The sequence below is a fragment of the Antechinus flavipes genome, chromosome 2 (genome assembly GCF_016432865.1).
Source record: "Antechinus flavipes isolate AdamAnt ecotype Samford, QLD, Australia chromosome 2, AdamAnt_v2, whole genome shotgun sequence".
In the NCBI taxonomy this organism is placed as follows: domain Eukaryota; kingdom Metazoa; phylum Chordata; class Mammalia; order Dasyuromorphia; family Dasyuridae; genus Antechinus; species Antechinus flavipes.
Genome location: NC_067399.1, coordinates 93,981,271 through 94,005,806, shown reverse-complemented (window position 1 = coordinate 94,005,806; position 24,536 = coordinate 93,981,271). Strand labels below are relative to the sequence as shown.

The 24,536-nt window shown below is 32.6% G+C and overlaps 1 protein-coding gene across 3 annotated transcripts in view; it reads left to right on the top strand.

Annotated features, from left to right (window-relative positions):
- FBXO11 (F-box protein 11) overlaps positions 1 to 24,536 on the top strand; it is a 118,795-nt gene that overhangs the window by 63,955 nt on the left and 30,304 nt on the right. For 2 of the 3 annotated variants that reach the window (XM_051975232.1, XM_051975233.1), the window contains exons 2-5: positions 22,319 to 22,446; positions 22,610 to 22,691; positions 23,121 to 23,265; positions 24,081 to 24,210. In XM_051975232.1, the coding sequence (XP_051831192.1) occupies positions 22,319 to 22,446; positions 22,610 to 22,691; positions 23,121 to 23,265; positions 24,081 to 24,210 (485 nt within the window). The remainder of the gene's footprint in view (positions 1 to 22,318; positions 22,447 to 22,609; positions 22,692 to 23,120; positions 23,266 to 24,080; positions 24,211 to 24,536) is intronic. The other variant, XM_051975231.1, reaches the window with a different exon arrangement.

Genomic DNA, 24,536 nt, shown 5'->3' with positions numbered 1-24,536 from the left:
TGGTATATTTGAATGTCATAGTCTGGTTAATAATTTTTTAAAAATCCATTAGTTTTTAAAATTCCACTCCCAGGATTTTGACAAACTAAGCTGTGCAAAATGATGAGGAGGGTAGGTTCAGGAAAACTTGGGAAGACTCATGTGAACTGATGCAAAGTGAAGTGAACAGAACCAGGAAAACCTTGTACACAGTAACAGCAATTTTTAAATGATTATCAACTGTAAAAAATTGAGCTACTTTCATCAATACAGTGATCTGTGACATTACCATAGGACTTATGATGAAAAATTCTGTCCACCTCCAGAGAAAGAACTGATAAACTAAACACAGGTTGAAGCATATTTTTCTTCTTTTTTTGGCAACATGTTTCGTATGGATATAGGCTTTTCATGATTCAGTTAATAATGAATAACATACATTTGCCTTCTCAGTTGGTAGAAGGGCAAGAATTTTGAACTGTAAATTTTAAAAGTGAATTTTTTGAAAAAAATTCACAATCTGGAAAAAAAAATTCCTTTTCCCCCATCGAACTTTTCATCTAACAACATTTAAATGAAACTGATTGATACAAATAGCCATGTCTGTCAGCACATGAAACATATTCTACCCATATTCTTTCATCTTCTGCTCTAGATTTGAGTTTGGTCATTATAAGTAATTAGAGTTCAGATATCTTTTAGTGTTTTCATTTACATGACTGTAGTTCTACAGGTCTTGGTTCTACTTTCTTCACTTTGGAGTTGTTTTGTTCAGTCCAACTCTTCGTGACTTCCTTTGGGATTTTCTTGGTTGATTTTATAGATGGGGAAACTGAGGCATCAAGGTTAAGCATCTTCCTCAGGCTTATGTAATGGTTAGTGTCTGAGACTGGATTCCAGGCTTGGAGCTCTATCTACCTATTCTACCAACTAGTCTAGACTCATGCATTACTTCATACAGGTTTCCAAATTCTTCTTATTTCTTATGTTGCAAGAATACACTTCTATCATTTATGTACCATAATATAGTTAACCTTTTTATGATTGTTGGCCGTCCACTTTGTTTCTAGAGTTTTTATTTTGTTTTTGGTATCAGAAAAAAGTTCTGTTGTGAACATTTTGTTATATATATATATATGACCCTTTCTGCTTTAAACTTTTTTTTTCCTTTTTTTATTTTATTTTATTTATTTTATTTATTTATTTGCTTTAAACTTTTTGGGAGAGGAAGAGTTTATTCCCAGGAGAGCTATATTTTGATTAAAAGGAATAAGTAATTTAGTAAGTTTGCTCAAGTAAATTCAAGTTGTTTTCTAGAATGATTGAACTATCTTACAGATGTACTGGAAGTGCATGTGCCTATATTTCCATAGACATTCTGATATTGACTTTCCATTTTTAAAGAAATCACCTTTGGAGAACTTTTATGTTGCAAGGTGACATTTGAATTAATTTCATTTGAACTTCACTTTATTATTAGTGATTTTTAGTTTGTCTTCACATAGTTGTTAATCATTATTGGAATGACTTGGCCTTACATCTGTATCATTTCTGTTTTATTTTAAATATCAAACTTTTTTCAAAGATTTGACCTAGAGATTTTTTTTCTCAGTTTATACTTTCTTGTAGCTGCCTTAATTTTGCTTGCACAAAAGATTTTTAAATTTTATTTAAATAATCTATTTTTTTTTTCATTTATGATCATCCTCTGCCCTTTGATTAAGAACTATTTGAGTTCTTCCTATGTGGATTATTTAGGTTGATCACTTGAATAGTCATGAATGGTAGAAATTTTATATGGGCAAATTTAGGTTCAATATCAGGAAGAACTTAATGATTAGAGTTATTTCAGAATTGGAATGGTCTGCCTTGGGAGGCATTTCAAGTTGAGACTGAGTAACTATTTTATTGATAGGCATTCTCTTAGAATTTGATTGAACTAAATAACTGTTGAGAGTATCTCATGATTCTTAAATTTTATAATTCTGAATATCTTGTTGAGGTATTCTACCTCTTGATATAATTTATCACATCCTTTATGAACACAAATTTCTGGAAGATCTCATCATCTATAGTAGGGATTTCTTTTAAGGTATCAGACTTCTTTGCTAGTCTGGTAAAACTTATGAACCCTTTTTAAAAATAGTATTTTTAAAACATAAAATGGGAACATTATTCCAAAGGAAGCTAATTAATTATATTAAAAACAAATATCAGTATATTTTTTAAAATAACAAATTCTTTATACCCCAGGTTAGAACCAGTAATGATAAAGAAAATCCCTCTACATTTTCCATGGTAGAAATGAAAACCTCTGAAAACTTTTTTTTGATCTTAATCTGACAATATTATGTTCATCTTTAAGTGTAATATATCATTGAGTCTTGTACCACCCTAATATTTGCAGGAGAGGTCTTTGTTGGAGGAAAACTTTAAAGAGTTAATTCATTTTGCTCTGCAATCAAAGCTTTAAAAACATAGCTATGTGATTTTGCCTTAACTATGCCTTAACTATACCTTACTTCTAAACCTTTTAGTCAGTTGTTTGTGAAAGCATGTGATTTCTGGTAGTTTGTTCACTTAACATATTTTCATTATAAAGGACACAATTTATGTTTCATTTTCATAAAACTTTTATGGAGATGAAATACAGGCGTATGTCTTGATCCATGAAATTTTTTTCTACTCATTTAGTATCCTACTCTCCTTTCAAATATCTTGGAAATTGATGCTTCAGTGTTTTGAAAATTGTTATTTCAGATATGACTGCTTTCTTTCACTTATACCTAGTTTGATCTAGCTATTTTTCTTAGTCTTATTTTCAGTTCCTTATTTAGTACATCAGGGATTGAGTAATTTCATTATCATAGGTGATAAAAATAGGTTCTTGTTAAAATTTTGGTAGATTATTAATTAACATATAATGTACATTAATTTTTCCAGTTTTGCCTATTGTGATTTGGCCCAATTAGATCTCATACCAAAGTTTTCTTCTGACTAGTTTTAGGTTTCATCACTCTGATATGATATTCTTTTTTAGTATAATACCTACCATTATGTTGATATCAGTCAACAAATATTACTTAAGCACCTCCTCTGTTCCTGGCACAGAGGACATATATTCACGCAAATACATATCTCACATTGTGCATGTGTGTATGTTTTCTTGAGTGGAGATTTTATAAGTACATATTAAAAACAAGTACACTATAAATGTATAAAAAGCGATCAAAGGCACAGTAGTTTGGGAGGAAGGATACTAGCATTTGAGAGGTCAGGATTAGAACTGATGTAAAAGATGATGCTGAAGCTGCATCTTAAAGGGAAAAAAGGAACTCTGAGGCAGGGGTAGGGAAAGGAGTGCATTCAGGCATGTAGGACTGTTACTACAAAAGATGGAGAGGAGAGATGTGAATTATAGAGAGGAAATCAGTTTGGCTAGATCCCAGAGTGCAAGAGTACCAGTATAGAAACATGGTTAAGGTTAGGGTGAATGGGGCTTTAAAATCTAAACAAAAGTGTTTATATTTGATCCTAGAGACAATATAGTAAGCAATAATAAGCCACTAGACTGGCTTAAGTACAGAAAAGACACAGGGTCAGAACTTTAAGCAGCTCGGGATAGGGATTTACTCATTGTGAGACCTGAAGCACAGAATCCAGTTAAATTATTGCAATAATTAGGTGAGCATTGATGAAAGTTTGAACTGAAATAGCAGAGAAGAAAAAGGACTCTATTGTCAGTATTGTCAATGGCAATATTTGGCAACTTATTGAATAAATGGAATGAAAGAAAACGACAAATAAAGAATACTTCAGTGTTAGGAACCAGGGAGATTGGAAGGATAGCAGCTGCTTCTGACAAAAATACATACATTTGGAAGATGAAGTAGGTTTAAGTTAAAGGAAAGATAATGAATTTAATTTTGGTCAAGGAAAATTTGACGATATATTTATATGATATACACACACACACACACATGTGCACACAAACACACACATGCCATCTACTTACAGCTAATTGGTAAGCCAATGTGTTTACCAAGAGAGAGAATGTACAAGTGAAGAAATCTCAAGACAACCTTTGGAAAACACTCACAGTTAGTGGGCAGGATATGGATGATGAATCAGCAGATTAAAAAGAAGCTAACAGGTAGGAAGTGAACCAGAAGAGAGTAGTGTCATGAAAATATTTCCAAACTCTTGATTGCCATGTCTTTTTGCTTGGAAGGAAATTGTGTTTGCTATGCTCCTTTGGGAATTTTCATTATTGTAATTACCTCAAATGAATTAAAACTATGTAGAAAATGGTTATAGTTTGTATTGTTATACTTTCCTTTGATCATTTTGTGTGTCTGTGTGTGGATGTGTGTGTGCTTGCGCACGCATGCTGCATCAATACCTTGTTTGAGCAAGACAGGTTTGAATGACTTTAAATGAAGTATCTTCTCATCTTTTCTGGATTTGAATGTTGATTTGGATTTTTATTCTAATGATTCATTGGTCTTATTGCACATGGAGAAGTCAGCAATTATTTATGTTGGTAACCAGTGATTTCCTTAAGAAACAACAAATTTTATTTTTAAATGGAATTTTTAAAAGTTGTTATTTGGGGCTCGTTGAAAACTCTATAGCCATTTTTACCACATTAGAATTGACTTTGAATTCTATCTCAAACACTTAAAGCTATGTGACCCTAAGTGAGTTATTTAAAGTCTTTCAGCCTCCCTTTTCTCATTGTAAAGTGGGGATAGTAATACTTCGCAGGACTGTAAGGATCGAATGAGATTTTACATATATATTTACAAAGCACACTTCTTTTTTCTTTTTTTTTATTTTATTTTTGTGGTGGTGGTGGTGGTGGTGGTGGTGGTGGCTATTGGGGTTAAGTGACTTGCCCAGGGTCACACAGCTAGGAAGTATTAAGTGTCTGAGGTCAGATTTGAACTCAGATCCTCCTAACTTCAGGATTGGTGCTAACCATTATGCCACCTAGCTGCCCCCAAAGCACACTTTTCAAATCACTTTATAAAAGTTATTTTTTTTTAATGTGGTTTTACATGTGACCCTATGCTCTTAATTTGTTAACAACTTGTGCTTTGTTGAAATTGTTTTATAAATTATGTAAAAGTTAGACTTTTAACTCTTCTGTGACAGCATACAAATTAATCAGTTAAGGGCAGTGGGATATACTTGAGTTTTGATTATTTTAATAAATTTAGTTATTTAAAAAATAAAATCTATATATTTAAATGACAGGTATCAACTAGATAATCTAATGGAAATAAATGTACAACATAGCTAAAAGACTTATGATTAATTAACTCTCTAACTTCTAAGTCATAGTGGCTTAAATTGCCTCTTTATAAAATTATGTATAATATTGACAATCTTTAAACTCTCTTACACCTTGACTCTGTATTGCTCTGGTTTCCCTCCAATTTCTTTAATTCCTTCTTAGTTCTTCTTTTTCCTTGTGACCCCAAATTATGAACTTCCTTATAACTCATTTCTAAGCTAGCTGTTCTTTTTTTTTTTTTAAGATTATTTTTTTCTTCTACTTACTTATATGTCAATGGTTAAATATTATACTAGAGACTTCTTAGGTGTTCCATGTTTATCTCAAACCACAATTACGTTACTTCTTCTCCCACGTTAGTGTTTGTTTTCAATTTCCCATGCTCCTAATCACTTAAGTCATTAATTCACATATAAGGTCATAGACTTTATACCTGAAAGGGATCCTATTAGAAGTCATATAGTTTAACCCCCGCTCCTATGTAAGGAAATTGAGGAAGAAAGGTTAAGTAACTTTTCCAAAGTTTTAGGGTGTAAACAGAAGTGGGTTTTGATCTTGGATGTTTTGATCCCATCTCCCATAGGGTAGAAAAGCCCAGGCACTCTGAGGGAGAGACTGAAAGTAGCATGTGCTACATGTGTCAAATCACTATCCCCTTGCCACCATCTCCCTTCATACCCTGATGGGATCAACCCTGAACCCAAGAATCTTGGGAATAACATTGCCCCAAACCAGCAAATTTACTCCTATCCTGGTCTCAACAGTCATCATTGAGGAAAGAAATCATTGTAGAGAGGAAACCCACCTTTCTCATCACCACTGATAACAGCTGCTGATCAATCTTGAAAATAGTGACATGAAAGAGGAAGCATTAGCATTGGCTTTGATTCTGACTTTTAAAGACCATGGGGCTTTTTTTTTTTTTTTTTTTTTTTTTTTGACTTGTAGCTGAAACCTTCCATGTATATGTGACTCTTTGAGAGCATGGATTGTCTTACATTTCTATTTGTATCTTCATGACTGAACAGTGCTTTGCACATAATAATGCTCAATAAATGACTCATTCATTCATTTATTCAAATTCAGAAATCTTTGCATTTCATTTAGTCAATTACCAAGCTCTGTCAGTTGCTCTTTTACAGCATTTTTTAGATTTATATTTCTTTTCCTTGTTAATTGGCAGCATGTTATTCCAGACTCTTATTTCATGCAGCATGGTATAGGGAATAGAGTGCTGGCCTTTAAATCAAAAAAATATGGATTCATTTCCTATCTTTGACACAGAGCCATGTGTCTATCTTGCCATATTTATCTTGGCATACTCTAGTTTCATCTTAACTAGATAAGCTTAATTCTAAGTTAGTCTAGTAACTGTCCCCAAAATAGTTTATATTTTTAACTTGCTCTTATTCTCACTTTATACCTAAAATCCCTTTCCTTTCTTTCTGCCACATTGTACTGGCTGATTCTTTAAGTTGCATTTTAAATGCTACTTACTTTATCATACTTTTCACAATGATCTCTGGTCATGTTACTCTTGTCTTTTTCTGAACAGTTGCTATTGTAGCATCTGATAAACTATTTTATTCTCAGTAAATCTTTCTTCCACAAGACAGTTAACTCCTTAAGAACAAGGAACATAATCTTATACACAACTTACTACTCTTCTCCATAGTGCCTTTAAGACTGGATCAGGCCCATAGTAAACCTTCAGATACCTGTTGGGAATTGACTTAGTAAAGAAATTACATACACAGTACATCTAGCTTACCACTCTCATTAGAAACAAAGAGACTAATGAAATTCAAGAGAGATTTTATCTGCTACTATATCTATCTTATGGGGTCATCTCGATGGTATGGTAGATAGTGTTGGGCCTGGAGTCAGCAAGACTCCATGATTTCAAATCTGGCTTCAAACACTTAATTAGCCATGTGACTCTAGGCAAGTCACTTAAACCTGTCTGCATCAATTTTTCATTTGTAAAATGAGCTGAAGAAAGAAATGCCAAACCACTCCAGTATCTTTGCCAAGAAAACTCCAAAAGAGATCCTGAAGAGTCGAACATGACTAAAAAACGACTAAACCACAACAAATATCTCTCATAGTTAGGTAGATTACGCATTTATTAAGCACTGTTGGAATTAAAAATAAGCAAGACAGCCCCTGCTATTAAGGAGCTTACATCCTAATGGGGCAAGACAGCTCATAAAGGGGGTTGGAAGGGAGTTGGTAAAGGCTGCATGATGTGGAGATGACTGGGAAATACACAGAGACTTGATTTCTGACAATTTAAAGGGTGATGACCAGAATGGAGGAGGCATGGTGTGAAGATGTCTGGGAAAATTACTAACAGATTTGTAAACAAGAGGAATTTATTTAGATAAGTAGCTTTAAAAATGGTAGTTCAAAGAGTTATTAGATTTAACACTGAAAGGGATTTTAGAGATTAAGGGGACTTAAGTTTCCTATATTTTACAGAAGTCAAATCTGAATTTCATTAAAGCAAATGACTTGCTCAAAATCTTACAGATAAGATGTAACAGCTGAAAATTCAAATTCAGATTTTCAGACCCTTAATCCAGTGTTTTTCCACTGTACTATTCAAATGATCATGACATGGAAGACATCAAAAAAGACAGAGGCCATCTTTTACTTTTGAAAACATCCTAAATTAGAGAGTCACTTATTGTCTTAGTGCCTTATTTTCCTCATGTATATTGATGATACATGTCATATGTCTATTTTATAAAGATATATATGAATGTGCTATCAGAATATTCATTAACTTTGTAAGGTTTCTTGAAGGATTTCTCCAGGATCTTAGTTTATTATCTCAGGGGAAGCACATTCTAAAATTAGCTTGCAAATTTGTAGTTGTATTCCTAAGCACAGAAATGTAATAACAAATCTTATGTACATTATGTTATAGAGCTTGTCAAAGGAAAGTTACTTTAAGAACAATCCAAGAATTCTGAGGAAGCAGACCATTGTGGAAATGAAATAAGTAATATATGACTTAAGAAATTTTTTAAATGTCATATGATATTTGTATGTAATTGAAATTTAGGATGATTTATAATTTATATAAATTTGTCATAACTTAAACTCTCCTTTTTGGAACTGCCACTAGAATCAATCCCACAAGCAAATTTCATTATTTTTAAGTTCCACTAGTTTGGAGTTTTTTTTTTTTTTAAAGTATTACCTAATTTATCACCTACCTTATTAATAGTAATTTCTCTAAATGATTACAGGTTGAATGACTTGAAAATTATAAAGGGGAAGAGGGAACAGGAGAGAATACTGCCCAGAGACTTGACAAGTTTAGTACCTACATAAGAGTAAATAAAACAAAAAGAAAGAACAAATGAAAAGAGGAATTCATGGGAAACAATATCTAAAAGAACATCCAATAAAACTTAAAGCCTAAAATATCTACAAATGAATATAAAAATATGGGTAAACAAAGTAATCTGGAGATCTTTATATAATAAATTATATAAATTATACTTGAAAATAATGAAATTTGCTTGTGGGATTGATTCTAGTGGCAGTTCCAAAAAGGAGAGTTTAAATTATGACAATATTGCTGGAACAAGTGTCTTGCTTTCTGGAGTGATTATCCTGAAGGAAAATAATCCTTTACCTTTCTGATATATTTTTCATTTTTCTTTTGTTTTAAACCATTCATAATTTTATAGCCACTGATTTCTTTTCTCCATTTCATAGTTCAGCTTTCAAATTGTGGCTAGACTGAAATTCTCAAAATATTGTTTTATGCCGATTATTCTGCTATTTTAAAACCTTTAGCAGTACTCATTGCTTGCAAAGTAAATAAATTGTAAATTCCTTCAAATTCAAGGCCTACCATTTGGGTTCCAAATCTGTATATCTTTATATATCTTTAATTTTATCTTAGACTCATAGAATTTCAGGGTTGGAAGAGATTTCAGAGTTCATCTAGTCCAGAGGTAGGTAAACTTTTTTTTTCTGCCAAAGGCCAAGCAGTGGGAGGTTGTTTTACTTAGCTTTTAGCTCATCACCTGTGGTTGCCTTAGCAAATGGTTTCATTGGTCTTACCCTGTCCAAGGGCCAGATACTCCCCACCCCATATCTAGTCTAATCCACTAGAAAAAAAGAAGCCTCTTTACTAGAAATCTGATCATTGGTCATCTAGTATATGCTTAAAAATTTCCAATTATTTTTTGATAGATTTAATTGTTAGAAAGTTTTCTTAGTCCAAATATGCCTCTTGAAATATCTGTCCATCTTTTTCAATCCTGATTCAGAATGTCAGTGATGTCAGCTATCACTCTCAGTTTTGTGTCATCTGTAAGTCTGATAAATATGTCACCTTTGTCCTTATCCAAACTATTCATGATTATTCTTAGAGATGAGCTATTTTCAACCAGTTTGAAGTTTACCTCATTTGAATTATCCTTTAGCTTATATTTTTCTATCTTTTCCCTAAGAATTGTGTGATAAATTGCCAAATGCTTTGCTAAAATTTAGTCAAACCTTTTATCTCCAGTAGACCTCTAATTAAGCATTTCATTCTAGTAACTCTCCTCCTGACTGGAGGACCTTCCCTTCTCTAGAATGTTTTTAATGGAGCCAGGTTTTTTCTTTGTTACCCAGGCTGTTTACCCCTTTAAGAATTCCAAATTTACAAATTTTAAAGACAGTCATTGGTATATAGATGTTGTTTTCTTATATTTTGAAAACTGAGATATTTGGCTTTATTTAATCCTACTGATTTGATTACCTCTTCCATTCTACACAGTCTCACAAAGATCTTTGACATTGGTAATGTATAGTCTAGCCAAACTGACTTTTCTGCTATTCTTACACAAAACATTCCATCTTTCATCTCTGTGCTGCCTCTAAGGGGTATTCCTTCTTTACCTCTGCCTCTTTGGATGCCTAGAGTCTTTTCAGAGTGCAACTCAAAAGCCACCAAACCACCTTTTAAGACCTTCCTTGATTCTTCTCTCACCTTTTCATCCCATCTCCAAATTTCCTTGTTCCTAAAATTACTGTTTTATTTTTATACATTTTGTACATGCTATATAAAGTTGTTCTTGCCTTCTACTTTCACATACAATGTTTGTATATTAAGAGCAGAAACTGTTTTTGTTTGTGAATACCCATGTCCTAGCAATGAAGTACATACTGCTACACATGACAAACAACTTTATGCAAGAGAAAAAGTAATAAAGAAATTTATTTGATGTGTGTGTCTGTATGTGCATGTATACACATGTGTAAGTATGTATAACTTATTTTTTTTAATGGGTTAGCCATGTAGCAGGAACAAAAGAAAAAGGATAGGTTTTTTGTATCCTCATTGTGTCAAAGAAATACAGAAAAGCCTCTCAGTGTATTGAGTGGACCTCTTGGACATAATTATGAAAGATCATGGATGAAATCATAGGTTGGATAGAAAGTTTGTATTCCTAAGGAGAAGCAACTTCTATGGCAGTGAGATCAAGGATCTTTTGGAGTTTTAACATTAAAAACAAAACAAAACAAAAACTCCTGCTCTTTTTGTTGTTTTTAGCCTTTCCTCTTCCATTCAACTCATTCTCACTTTTTAGCACATTTAATCTAATTCTTAATTGTTATTGCTTCCAAGCTCTAGGTCAGTGTTTTATCTTTGCATTTACAGTAGTCTTTTTATCTATTTGCCTTTTTGTCTTTATCAAAATTGTTTCTCCTTGTATTCACAGTATTATTCTTAAAATGCTTTCAGTTCTTCCAAGTAGTTTCCTATAGAATTTTAGTTCATGAGGTACTTTCTTTGAAACAGTTGGATTTTTTTTTCTTTTGATCCAGAAATATGTGTTAGGTATGAACCTGACTTTAACTTTCTTCTATGATAGCTCATAAGATGGAGATGTTTCTTCTTTCATTGGTTCCCATTACTGCCATCCCAGCAGCCATTTAGTTCCACTTTGTGGTGAAACTCAGATCTGGAATATAAATCTACCAGAATCTCCCACTACACTCTCTAAACCTTCTATGGTGAATATTTTTCTTCCTAACAAGTCACATACATTCTTAGTTTGATATGGCCATGGAACAGCTATGCAGAAATGTCTAGGCAGTTGAAAATGTGAGTATGAAATTTATCAGAGAAGTCTAGTGTTTGAGTTTGCAGAGAAGTGATAATTTAAAATGAAGGAGTTTGTATGAAGAAGAGGACAGAAGACAGAATTCTGAGAAGTTTCTATGTTAAGGAGACCCTGAAGTAGATAGAACTTCAAGAGGTAAAAGGAAAACCAGTTGTGTACTGAAGCAAAGGAACTAAGTTTCAAGGAAAGGTTAGTCAAAGAATGCCCTCTTCTCCCCCTCAACTCCACAAAAGGGAAAGAATAAAGAATTAATCAAATACATTGGATTTGGTAGTTAGGATATTATTTGTGACCTTTGTGCAAATAATTTAGGGTTCAGTGGGGCAGAATTCTGTAATTCAGTGAATAGTGGAAGAGTTAAAAAACTAGTAGAGATGAATTAGAAGTTTAGTAGTAAAATGAAGGAAAATTTTGATTTAAGAATGGAAGATAGTGAAGCATATTTCTTGGCAGGGAGAAAAGAGAATGGTGAGAGAAATATTGTTGTATATACATTAATAGTATAAGTTAAACTTTATTACAAAAATTTTTTAAACATTTTTTAGTTTATACACAGAATTTAAAAAAAAAAAAAAACTTTTAAAAAAAATTTTGCCCCCTGCAAAACTAGTTTATATGTGAATTAATCTTTGGATTTACTATTTTTGAGATTAATTAAAACTGTCTTGCTACCTATTGTTTTATAAAACTTTTCCATAATTAGAGAAAAGCAAAGGTAGTCACAGCTGTGTTAGAAACAGTTGTCAGGCATGTATCTCTGCCATGAGACTAGGAACTGTTTTCAAACACAGTTGTTACTAGCACAGATTTTTTTTTTGTCTGACCGAGGTGGCAGGTTGGTAAGTGGCACGAGATGTTTGTACTTTGTGTAGAAAAATTAATCTAACACGTGCATACTCATTAATAGCATGAGTATTGTTGTTTTTGTTTCAGGCAAGTTTTAAAATATCCTAAATTGTATTACAAATTAATAGAATATGGTAACTATATGTTTTTTATCTATGGTGCTTTTTAATGCCAAACAGGATGTCCATAATCCTTTTCTTGGTGTCATGATAAAGATCTGCAAGTAGTTCAGTTTTCAACTGATAAATTAAATGTGAAAAGTTGAAAACATGTGCATAATGTTTTCTTTAAAGATATTTAAAAATAAAATGAAATTTTCTATGATTTCAGAATACTAAAGAAAACTTTAATGGAAATATCTACAACTAGAAGTCCAATATGAGTTTTAGTTCTTTCTGATAGTGATCATTTTTTTGTGAGTAGGCAGGTACTAGTTGGTTTTATTCTGCTGTGATTCTCTCTGCAAGTCTTTTAGTTTATGTTATGATAGATATTGGTCTCCTAAAATCAAATTTGAAAGTGAAAAACTACTTTAAATAATTCAGATTATTTTGTTGGAATTTACTTTTAGACTGTTTTTATTGGAAGCTTAAATCCTCTGTGGAGTCCAAGTTCTTAGAAAAATGCTGGTTTTGAACTGCTATTTATTACTATCCACCTTTAGTTATTAGTGGATACCTGTTAGTATATGGGTAGACTTTCTTGAAGTGAGCAATAAATACCAATAAGATTAATTTGTATAGTATTTTGGGTATACTAGATGCATCCTTTGCTTACCATTTTCCTTATTCTCTCTGTAAGCTTCTGAAATATACATTACCATTTTCTTTATTCTCTCATTAAACTCCTGAAATATTCGTCCATTTGTTAACTTTCAAAATTGCTCTCTGTATTTCTACCTTTCATCTATTTGCATCTGTTGAGATAGAATTTCTAAATACTCCAGGATACCTCTAATATGAACTAAGTGTTTTTGTTTTATTTTTTTAGTGGTAGGGCCAGGCACAAAGGAAAAGATTTGAAGACTTGACTTTTGTGAAAGTAGGTGTTTAGAGGGTGAAAGAATTGATGACTTTTCCTCTGGTTCTTACTCGTGTAAGAAAAGTATTTCCAAAAGTTATGTTGCTACATTACATGGATGATATCTTAAGGTGTGCATATGAGGAGCAAATGTTAGAAGCATGTCTACAAAAGACCATAGAGACACTAAGGAACTATAAATTGCATATAACTCCTGAAAGAATTCAAAAGCACATTTATGGAATGTATGGAATGTAACATTTAGATAGAAGTAAAAACCCCTTAAAATTATTTTAGAAAGATGCAAATAACTACCTGTACCCCTTAAGTTGAGCATTTGTCACATTTAAAAAGACCTTCAATGTCTAATCTATTTTTCACATTTGCCATTCTTTTCCTTACAATCAACAAATATTTATTGAATACTTGACAAAAAGATGCTCTAGCTATGTGCAAAATATTCTTCCTGCCTTTAAGGAATTCACAGTTAAAGATAACAAAATTCTGAAACCTTTATTCCCCTCAATACATATCCACAATCCACATGCAAGGAATAGTTAGGTATATTTAAAACGAGCTATTCTCTTATTTGCTATTTCAAAACTTCTCCCTCTCTTCCCCCTCTTGCGTACTTTATAAGTGTTAGAAAAATCTAGGATTGTGAACATTGATTTAGAGATAGAAGTGACTTTCTGAGGCCATCAAATTCAGTCCCCTTATTTTAAGGAGGAAACTGAGGCAAAAGAAAGTTAAGCAACTTGTCTAATACTTTACCTAATGGGTAAAATCATTTGCTCATTATATATAGAGCTAGTAAGAATAAGAGCAGAGAATTCCTAACTCCTGTTCTAACATTTATTTCTTGCACATTTACTAGTATGTGCAGTTCAGTATACCATGTTCATATCTCAAAGTAAGAACCCACTCTTTTCTAACCCTGATGAGTGTATTACATGATTTTGTTCCATGTCAGGGAGTGAATCTTTTCTAATCTTTCTTTTAAAAATGTTGAAATTGTTTTTTTATCTTGTTAGTCAACTAATAATCAACCATGTTAGAGAAATAAATACTGAATTGGTAAATCTTTCAGATGTACATTTGATAGTTTGCTGCTGCTTTCCCATTCTCACTTGCTTGTACATTTTGGACAATGACCAGATTTTTCTGTGCAAAAAGGAACACTGCTCATAACCATTCCCTTTCCTCACTGCTGCCCACCAGGGGATGAAAAGGGGATGACCACCACTTGATGTTCAGTTTGTTTTTTTCCCCAGCCCTCATGGTAATTTTGTATGCATATTAATCACCTAATTTTTTCCCTTTAATACACTTCTAATTTGTGTTCATTTCATTGGGAAAACCACTTTCAAATCAACAAATAATTTAATTATTGTTGATGTCAGTATTAGTGATTATAGCTTTTTTTAAAAGGGCCTAAGAATTGAAGTGAAACTCAGTGTAATAAAGAAGCTAACATAAATAATCAGAAATGCCCAGCAATCTTCTTTTTAACCTGAAACAATATTTCTGTCTTTTAATTTCAGATATGGAATATTTGGATTAAGTAGAGTTTATTAAACTACAGGGAACCTAACTACTACTTATAATAATGTTTCAATGGAGAAGAAAATTATTATATTATAACTTCCAAATGGTCATTTATAATGAACAAATGTGTAATAAGCAAGTGATCATTTATACATAATCATAAATTTTGAGCTTAAAGGTTATCTAGTCCAAATAAGGAGATGGAGGCTCTTAAAAGTAGTGATTCTCCCCAAATCACATAGATTAGTCAATAACCATTTATTTAGTGCCTATTATCTGACCTGCTAGATACCTAGCTACTATGCTAAATTCTGGGAATAAAAAGAAAAGCAAAAAACAATCCCTGCTTTCAGGGAGCTCACAAACCTAAGGACAAACCTACAGTTGTCTATGTACAAACTATGTACTATGTACAAACAAGATACAGATAGGTAAATTAGAGTTGATATCAGAAGGAGGATATCAAAAGTGTGATGACTGAGAAAGGCAGATAAATATTTTCTTTGATACTTAAAGGAAGCCATAAGGTAGAAATCAGAAGGGGGATCAAATTCTAGGGATGGGGGAGTAATAGGGAGAATTTTTTTAAAAATTTGAAGATGGAGTGCCCTGTGCAATAGACAACAAAAAGGCCAGTATCACTAGATTGTAGATTATATGGAAAGAGTGGGTGAATAAGATATAAAACATTGGAAAGTAGAAATGATCCAGATTATGAAGGGCTTTAAAATCTAAACACAGAATTTTATATTTGATCTTAGAGATGATGACAACCCACTAGAGTCGAGTAGAAGTTGACATTGTCAGACCTGCACTTAAGGACATGGAATAGAGAGGGGAGAAATTAGAATCAGAGAAACTAATGGGAAAACTGTTGAAGTAGTACAAGCTTGAGAATAGGAAGGTATGTATGTATCAGGATGGTGCCAATATCTGAAGAGAGAAAGCCACATATATGAGAGATACTAAGAAGATAGTGAGATTGAGATTGATTAGGGAAATATAGAAGGATTATCTTGCAATAGAGAGTGTTTGATTGAGAGTATGCAACATAAATTTATAGTAGACTCAGCAGTTTTGTGATTTTTCTCCTATCAGCAGTTTGAGAATAAGATGTAAGATAATAATTCAGGACTGGGATTTAGCAGGATATTTTACACAGATTATAAGTGGTAGATCCTGGACTCCAAACCCAAGTAGTCTCATGCATAATTCAAAGTCATTTATACTATAATTAGCCAGGTATCTATAATGGAAAGGCTGCTTTGTCTATTGGGAGGTTTTCAAATCAAAATCAAAATTCAAATGGATCTGTCTCTCAGATGTTTGCAAATCACTGCTCATGACCTCCTATCTGGATTCTCAAATTCATAGCCACCATCATTCTTCAGTTCATAACTGGTAGATCCCTTCCTTCATTTTCCCCTCTCTAAGATGTGATATAGAATATAAGTGTTCAGTCATGCAAAACATATTACCATATTAGTTGTGTTATGAAAGAAGATAAAAATCCAAAAGGAGAGTAAACACACACACACCCACACACACACGGAAAAAAGTGTGCTTCAATCTGCATTCAGACCCTATCAGTTCTTTCTCTAGAAGTGAATAGCATTTTTCATCTTGAGTCTTTTGGAATTGTGTATGAACTATTCTTTAAGCATGATTTTGATTATATCATTTCAGATTACAGAAGATTATAATAAAGAGTAGAATTGATAATAAGAAATACCTGAGTTCAAATCCTGCTCCTCACAGATGCTGATTTTAACCTCTCAATGCATCAGACAATTCTCTAAAACTATAAATTTCAGAGAAAGTGCCAGACTGCCTTGATAGTAAGAGTTCAATCATGAGAGAATCTCTCTGTTAATGAAATCACAGTTCAGTTTTTTAAAAAAAGACTTTTAATCGCCCTGTTTTCTTATGTATCTAATGAAGTAGTATACAGTAGCATCTAGTGTTGTCAAAGAGTGAAGTATTTTATATACATGGGTTTTTGAGATAACTGATTTTCAACCACAAGTTTAAAAAAAAAAAAAAAAAGAAATCATTAAACACCCCTATTGTGAGCTAAATGTTTTTTTCTCCTATGGGAAAAAGCAATCCTTGCTCTTAAGGAGCAAAGGGGAGATAAAAACCTCTTCATAGATAAATGTTTTACTTAGGTTGGAATGCCACATGTAGAAGTTATATGTTGATCATTTGATGAGAAAGGGGGCAGTAAAAGATAGTGTGTAAAGGAAGTAGAATGCAAAGCCTTTGTGTCTGAGGGGCCATTTGAACTTGAATGAAGATAAAAAGGTTAAAGAATGGAGGCAAGAAAAAAAGCACATTTGTGGCATGGTGAAAACTTATATGAAGGAATAATGATGTGAGATCAAGTCCCAGTTTCAGGAAACTTATATAGCTGTGCAGTTTTATCAGAATGATGAGTGTGAAGTAGGGTAATGTGAAATAAGTCTAGAAAGAGAGAGAGAGAGAGATGTTATATACACATGTGGACTATGTTAGATTCCAGTCTGAGGAATTTCTTTAGACAATAGGAAAATCCCTGATGACTTCTGATTTAGGGGCGTGAACTAATCCCAATCTATGCCTTAGAAATTTTATTTTGACAGATAAAAGCTAGATGGGAAAGGGGAAAGACCACTTACTTAGTAAATTAGGTAACACCAGTACAGGCTGAAAGTAATGGGAGCTTGGCCTCATAAATAACAGAATAGAGGTGGACTTTAATTAAAAGCAACTACTCATTGGTGGAAAAGGAGAGAAAACAATAAAGTATCTTTCTGAGGTTATAAGCATACATGACTGAAAAGATAGGACCTTCAGAAATCTTGACAAAGGTTGGGTTTGGGGACAGAGGAGGAAGTATTCTATTCTGAACATGTTGAATGTAGGACATGCATGTGGAGTTGTCATGTAAACTTAAATTTCTCATTTGTAAAAAGGAAATAATACCTATCTCTTAGAGAATCAATCTGAAAAAAAATACAACAATTGTTATGAATTAGTGGTGGCCCAGGGAGATTAGAAAATATGAATTTGTATCCCAAAAAGAAAAGAAAATGTATGACTGTGTAGTGAAGCTTGCTGGCAGGATTTTATGAATTTATCTTTAGCAGCAGGGAATAGAAATGTTGAGTAGGAGAGTGAGCATCTAGCAAGACTTGAACATCGACGTAAGAACTTTAGGATAGTATTAAAAAAAATTTCAAATCCTTTAATGCTTAGGATGTTGATTTTTATCACACATTTTGAATGCTGAGTATTGTGGCCTAATGAACAGTGTTCAAGCCCTATTAACACGGTGGTTGTGTGACCATAGGCAATTAACTGAAGTACTGTAGGTAACTTTCTAAAGACTCCATAAAGAGAAGTTTCTGACCTTCACTGCAGCTTCTTTTGAGGAAATTTCCTCATCCAAGGATTCCCCATATCAATGATATCATAAGTGAAATATTAATTCTTAAACTTCAAATGTTAATATTCTTCTAAATTTAACATTTGTTACCAAATTTATTTGATATTTGTCTATTAGTCATCACTTTTGCTACTAGGCATTCCTTCCATATCTGCCTTATTAATTCACTATCAACACTCTTCATCAGCTCTTTCAAAACTTCTTCAAACCTCCTGTGCAACCACTCCTCATCTTTTTAGTTGAAAAAAGCCCTACAATAAATGCCTCTACTTTTCTTTCCCCTCGCCTTCTTCTTAACCTCTAACAATCTGGCTAACAAATTTAACCATTTCATTGAAATGGCTTTCTCCAATATTATCAATGTAATTAGGCCAAATTTAATAGTCTTTTCTCAATCCTAATTATTCTTGATTTCTCTGCAGCTTTTGACACTGTTGATCATTCTTTCTCAGTTTCTCTTCCCTCTAGATTTTCAAGATACTTTTATCTCCTGGCTTTCCTCCTATCTATCTGACCCCTCCTTCTCTATCTCCTTTGCTGGATCTTCATCCAGATCATACGCTCAAATTGTAGGTGTCTTTCAGGAGGTGTCTGTCCTGGGTCCTCTTCTCTTTTCTCTCAATACTACTTCATTTGATAATCTCATTAGCTCCCATTGGTCCAGCTTCTCTATTGAGCTTGTCTTGCATCTCCAATAGTCTCTCAGACATCTCACATTGGATATCCCTTTAGTAAACCTATTAAACTAAATATATCCAACACAGAACTAGTCTTTTCTCCCCAAACTCTCTATCCCTCTTAACTTCCTCATTTCTGAAGAAAGCAATAACATTCTCCCAGTCTCCTAGGCTCACAACCTAGAAGTTATCCTGGATTCCTCACAATCTCACCACCACTTGCCATGTCTAATCTGTGGCCAAGGCCTGTCATTTCACCTTTGTAATAACCTCTCTCGAATATGCACTCCTTTCTCCTCTGACATCGCCACTACTCCAGTGCCAGGCCCTTTATTTCACAACTAGATTATTGCAGTAGCCTGCTGATGGGTCTGCCTGCCTCAGGGATTTCCCCATGCCAGTTTATCCTTCCATTCGTCCACCAATGTGATTTTCCTAAAGTGAAGATAGAACATGTCACTCTTCTATCTAGTAAATTCTGATGGTTCCCTATTGCTTTCAGAATCAAATAAATAATCTTTTAGCATTCAAAGCACTAAATAATCTAGCCCCCTCCTCCCTTTCTGGTTTTCATATTCCTGACTCCTTGCCACATATTCTTGATTTAGGAACTACTAGTCTTCTGTCTGTTCCAGGAAAAAGACAATCCATCTCTCGTCTCTAAGTAAAAAGGACTTAACCTCCAGTCATCCGTCTTTTCCTATTATTTTTTTAATCTTTTACAGTAGAAATTTTTTGATACAGAAAACAGAAGCAAAATAAGAACAGTCTTGTCTTCTCTCTTTTATCCTCATCTCATCTCCAATAGAGTTAGCAGTACTATCTCATCTTTGATTATATTTTCCCCTTTTTTGTTGTTAGCATTACTTGTCAACTTGACATTCTTGACCCTATTCTATAAGACCCTATTATGCTTTTTAGTAATAAAAACTCTGTAGATAACTACCCTTCTTCTCAGTGGGAAGTATTTTTCTTTATTTGTTTATTCTTTAAAAGGTTACCCATTACCTCTGGCCTGGTTTCACTTGTAGAATTTTACTTGTTACTCCAGAAATTCTAGTAATGGTTCCAAATTGCCAAATTGCCAAATTACCATAATAGATATTCTTAAAGGAATTGAGAAAATGAACTCTCTTCCCTTTGCAGAAGTGAAAAGCTGTGTATTTGGGAAATACTGAATATATTATCAAATGTGATTATTTTGCTGAACTGCTTTTTCTTCCCTTTTTAAAAATTCTGTTATATGGAGTGATTCACTGAATAAGAAAGAGAAGAGAAATATAGTTAATGATATAAACAAGTTATGTTAATACAGCATATTTATAATAATAGCCTGCCTTGCCAGGTTTACATACAGGCATTACATCTTCTATCTCTGTATCTTTGCACAGCTATCCCCTATATCTAGAGTACAGTCCCTCCTTGCTCCCTGTACCCAAAAAAGTGCCCCTTTCTCCAGTTTTCTTGCATTTGTTTTATGTATATTGTTTATACTTATTTATGTAGGTCTCCCTTAATAGAATGTGAGTTCCTGAAGGTTATTTTTGGTTTTGTATCTTCTTTGCCAGTATAGTACCTGGCACATAGAAGTTAGTTAATAAGCACTTATTAACTGATTGCCCCATTCCAAGTCTCAGAGATACTTCTTGTGTTTCCTTCCTTGTGTTATGCTTTTTAGTTCACCTTGCATTTTATCTATATTATGTACATTGTGACTAAACATCTGTGGTCATGGATTTTGTAAAACCCATGTAAAAATGATTCACTTCTGGCTTTAAAAAAAATAAATTCTTATTAACCCCTGTTAACATACATTCTATTCCCCACTTTGACTTTTGTGTTTTAAGCTATAGTCCAAAATCTGGACTGTATTCTAATAGAATCTGATTCTAGACATTATCTTTTTAGTAAGATATTTATTTGTGAATTCTCTCTTTCTTTACTGAGGCCTTTTACTCTGGTGATTAGCAGTAGTTAAAACACTACTTGTACTCCTGAAGTTTTCAGTTTCTTGTCTAAAACTTTTGTCATCTTGAGAATTATTTTTCAAATTCCTTTTGACAGTATGATCTATGCTCGTGTATGTCACTATAAGTGAAGTAAGTAGACATCTACACTCCCCCATAAATCTGTTTGAAAAGTTTTCTATCATATTCTGGATACATCTCCCCTCAAGTTAGAAAACCTTCTGTGATAAGACTAGCAAATAGCTATCTATTCACTTAAATCACAAACTCTTAGTAGCTATTTTTCTCTTCCACTGATCCTTGCTTACATAATGCTAATGGCAGTTACTTTCTCCTTACAAGATCCAGCTCTGTTCTCTTAGGAAGAGCCTCAAATCTATTACTAATATCCAAGTGTTTATAGTCTCCCCCATAATTAGTGTCTCCTTCATCTACCTTTATGATATAGGGAAGAATTCCAACATTCACCTTTTTGGTTTTCACACTAATCCTTCCTGTTTTGTTTTGTTTTTTAAAAAATACTTCATTCTTCATTCCTAGAGAGGTTAGCTGCTTAAACTATAGTTTGCAGTTTAAATAAAGACCCCATGTGGGGTCTTGTAACTGAATGTGGGGATCAAGAAATTATATTTTATCATCTATTATATATCTGTATACCTGGAGACACATAAAATTTTTTCAGACAAAAAGGGGTTACAAGTAGAAAAAGTTTAAGAAGCCTTGACTGAAAAAATGGACCGTTCTTTGAGTCTCTTTACCCATTCTGCTAGGACAGTTCTTTGTGTCTCTTTACCCCTTCTGCTAGAAGGAAGACTAATCTGCACTTGGAACAAAATAACAGTAACTTGTTTGTGGCATAAAAATGAGCATGTAAAATTCTCACTGCTTTTCATACTTTTTGAAGTAATGACCTTATTTTTTTCTTGGTTCTTACCAGAAAATTTAAGTTAAAATTTTGTCTCTGTCACTTCATATCTGACTTGACCTGGTACAGTTATCTTTCTGGATCCTGGTTTCTTTATCTGTAAGATAATGATTCACTTCTGGCTCTAAATCCCATCCTTCATTTATGAATGAGGCAGCTAAGGACCAAAGAGTTTTAAATGTCCAGTGTAAGAAATGAAAAACAAAACCCCCAATTTTCTTGCCTCATAATGAGTCTACTTCTTTCTGTTAGATAAAAATTCTATTAAAAAACAATTTGGATCCCTCATTGACTCTTCTAACTTACTAAATATATTTACAAATATATATATATATATATATATATATATATATATATATATATGTATGTATGTATGTTACAAACAATTTAATGTATATATGATCATCATGTAATAAAATGGATGTGTACTTGAAGAGTTTTTGTACAGTATCTATATTAAAATTAAAGGACTTTTTTTTAAAAATTATAATAGATGATGATGTACCGGCAGATATGGTTGCAGAAGAATCAGGTCCTGGTGCACAAAATAGTCCATACCAACTTCGTAGAAAAACTCTTCTACCTAAAAGAACAGCTTGTCCTACAAAGAGCAATATGGAGGTAAGTTGTTTGTTTGTTTGTTTGTTTTGTATATTAGAATATGTGTAGGAAAGGAGTTTCTCTTAGGAAAAAAAAATAATTTTTTCACATTATTTAGAAGCAGAGGAATTTATTTGTTCTTAAAAACTATAATTTTCTAAAGTAGTGTTTTTGTTGTTGAAAGGGTGCTTCTACTTCCACCACCGAAAATTTTGGTCATAGAGCAAAACGTGCAAGAGTCTCTGGAAAATCACAAGACTTATCAGGTATTTTTTATAAGGATTGGAGAATAGAGAAGGGTACATCAACCAAATTCATTTTCACTTATTTTATGTCAAAACTAAGAATCTGAAATTAGGAGAAAATACTGTTTCATATCTTTTGGGGATTAGAATTGGAATTTTGCTAAATAATCTGACAGTCTCTGCTACCTTATGATTTATATTGATAGTGTGCAAACTTATTTTTGCAATCTTTTCCAAGTTAAGAAAGCCATTCCTAAAAGAATATAATCAAGCAATTCTTGTCAAATTCAAGTGAAGAGAGGGTTTTAGAATTTGAAGAGGATTTTATGTATAGATAAAAAATTCTTTTGAATCAATTATTTTCTGGTATTTAAAAATTCTAATCATTAATGTTGATGATTTACTTAGGATTCAGCTAGGCTATTTAAATATATGTTAATATTTTAATAGCAGCACCTGCCGAACAATATCTTCAGGAGAAATTGCCAGATGAAGTAGTTCTAAAGATTTTTTCATACTTATTGGAACAAGATCTCTGTAGAGCAGCTTGTGTGTGCAAACGCTTCAGTGAGCTTGCAAATGATCCAATTTTGTGGTGAGTGAAAAGCTATCTTCATTATTATATTGAGAAATATTATTTGCTTGCATGTAGTGCCAAATATGGTAGGAAAGATGAATTGTGAACTTACTGTTATATTTAAATAGCTGATCAAAACTTGTGTTTTTAAAGTACCTAGTTATCATAAATGTCAATGTCTGACAAAACAATGTTTATTAAAAATTAATTAAAATATTTTCTTTATGATATACTGACTAATAACTATCATTCTTTTGGTGATTATGGGAGTTCTCATTGTTTCAGAAAAATAAACTAATAGATTTCTCTTTTTGCCTGCTTTTTAAATAATAGTATCATAAAAAAGTGTTATTGTATTAGTGTTAACAAGTCTATTTGTGTTTACTAATAAAAATTTTTATTGTGTAATTAGTAGGAAAAAATCTTGTCTAGAGTGTTAGAGCTATAATTCTTAAATAGCAATTAATAATGTCTTAAAATTTGTAAAATTAGTGACAAATTAAACTGAAGGGAGAGGTTATTTGCAGAATGTTTTTTTATTTTAGAAAGTACAAGATTAAAAGATTAAAATTTACAATTAAAAAAATTTCAGTTGTGAAAAAATAACATTTTAAGTTGCTATTTGATTTTTTCACTAACTTTTATACTTTACTTAAAAGTATAAATGATTCTATTAATAGCTAGAATAGTTTTGCTATGTTTTACCTTTTCCAAGTCTCATTTTCTGTTGATTATTTAAAGGGATTAATTTTGAGGTTTGAATTGTGAATGTATGTTGTTTGAAATAATTATTGTATCTGATTTTTGTTTTCAATACTTTTTTCCTCTTTCAGGAAACGATTGTACATGGAGGTATTTGAGTATACACGTCCTATGATGCATCCTGAACCTGGGAAATTTTACCAGATTAATCCAGAAGAATATGAACATCCAAATCCTTGGAAAGAAAGCTTTCAGCAGTTGGTATGTATTCTTGTGTAATATAGAAAGTACTTGTCTCATTGCATATTTGTAAATAAAATTTCAGCTTAAAAAAAATTCTCATTAACATTAAAAATTATTTAAAAGGAGGTATCTTTTTGTCATCCAGCAGATATTTTGTCACTTTGATCATCAGGAATCTTAAGAAAACTACAAATATTATGGCATTTTGAATTTCTTTGAACTTTATTTTCCTTCCCAGGAATTTAATGCTAGTTAGCATAAGGTAGTCTGTGGTTTCTTATAATTTTTCATCATTGCTTTCATATTAATGGTATGCCATATGTTACATAATTAACCCCTTTAAA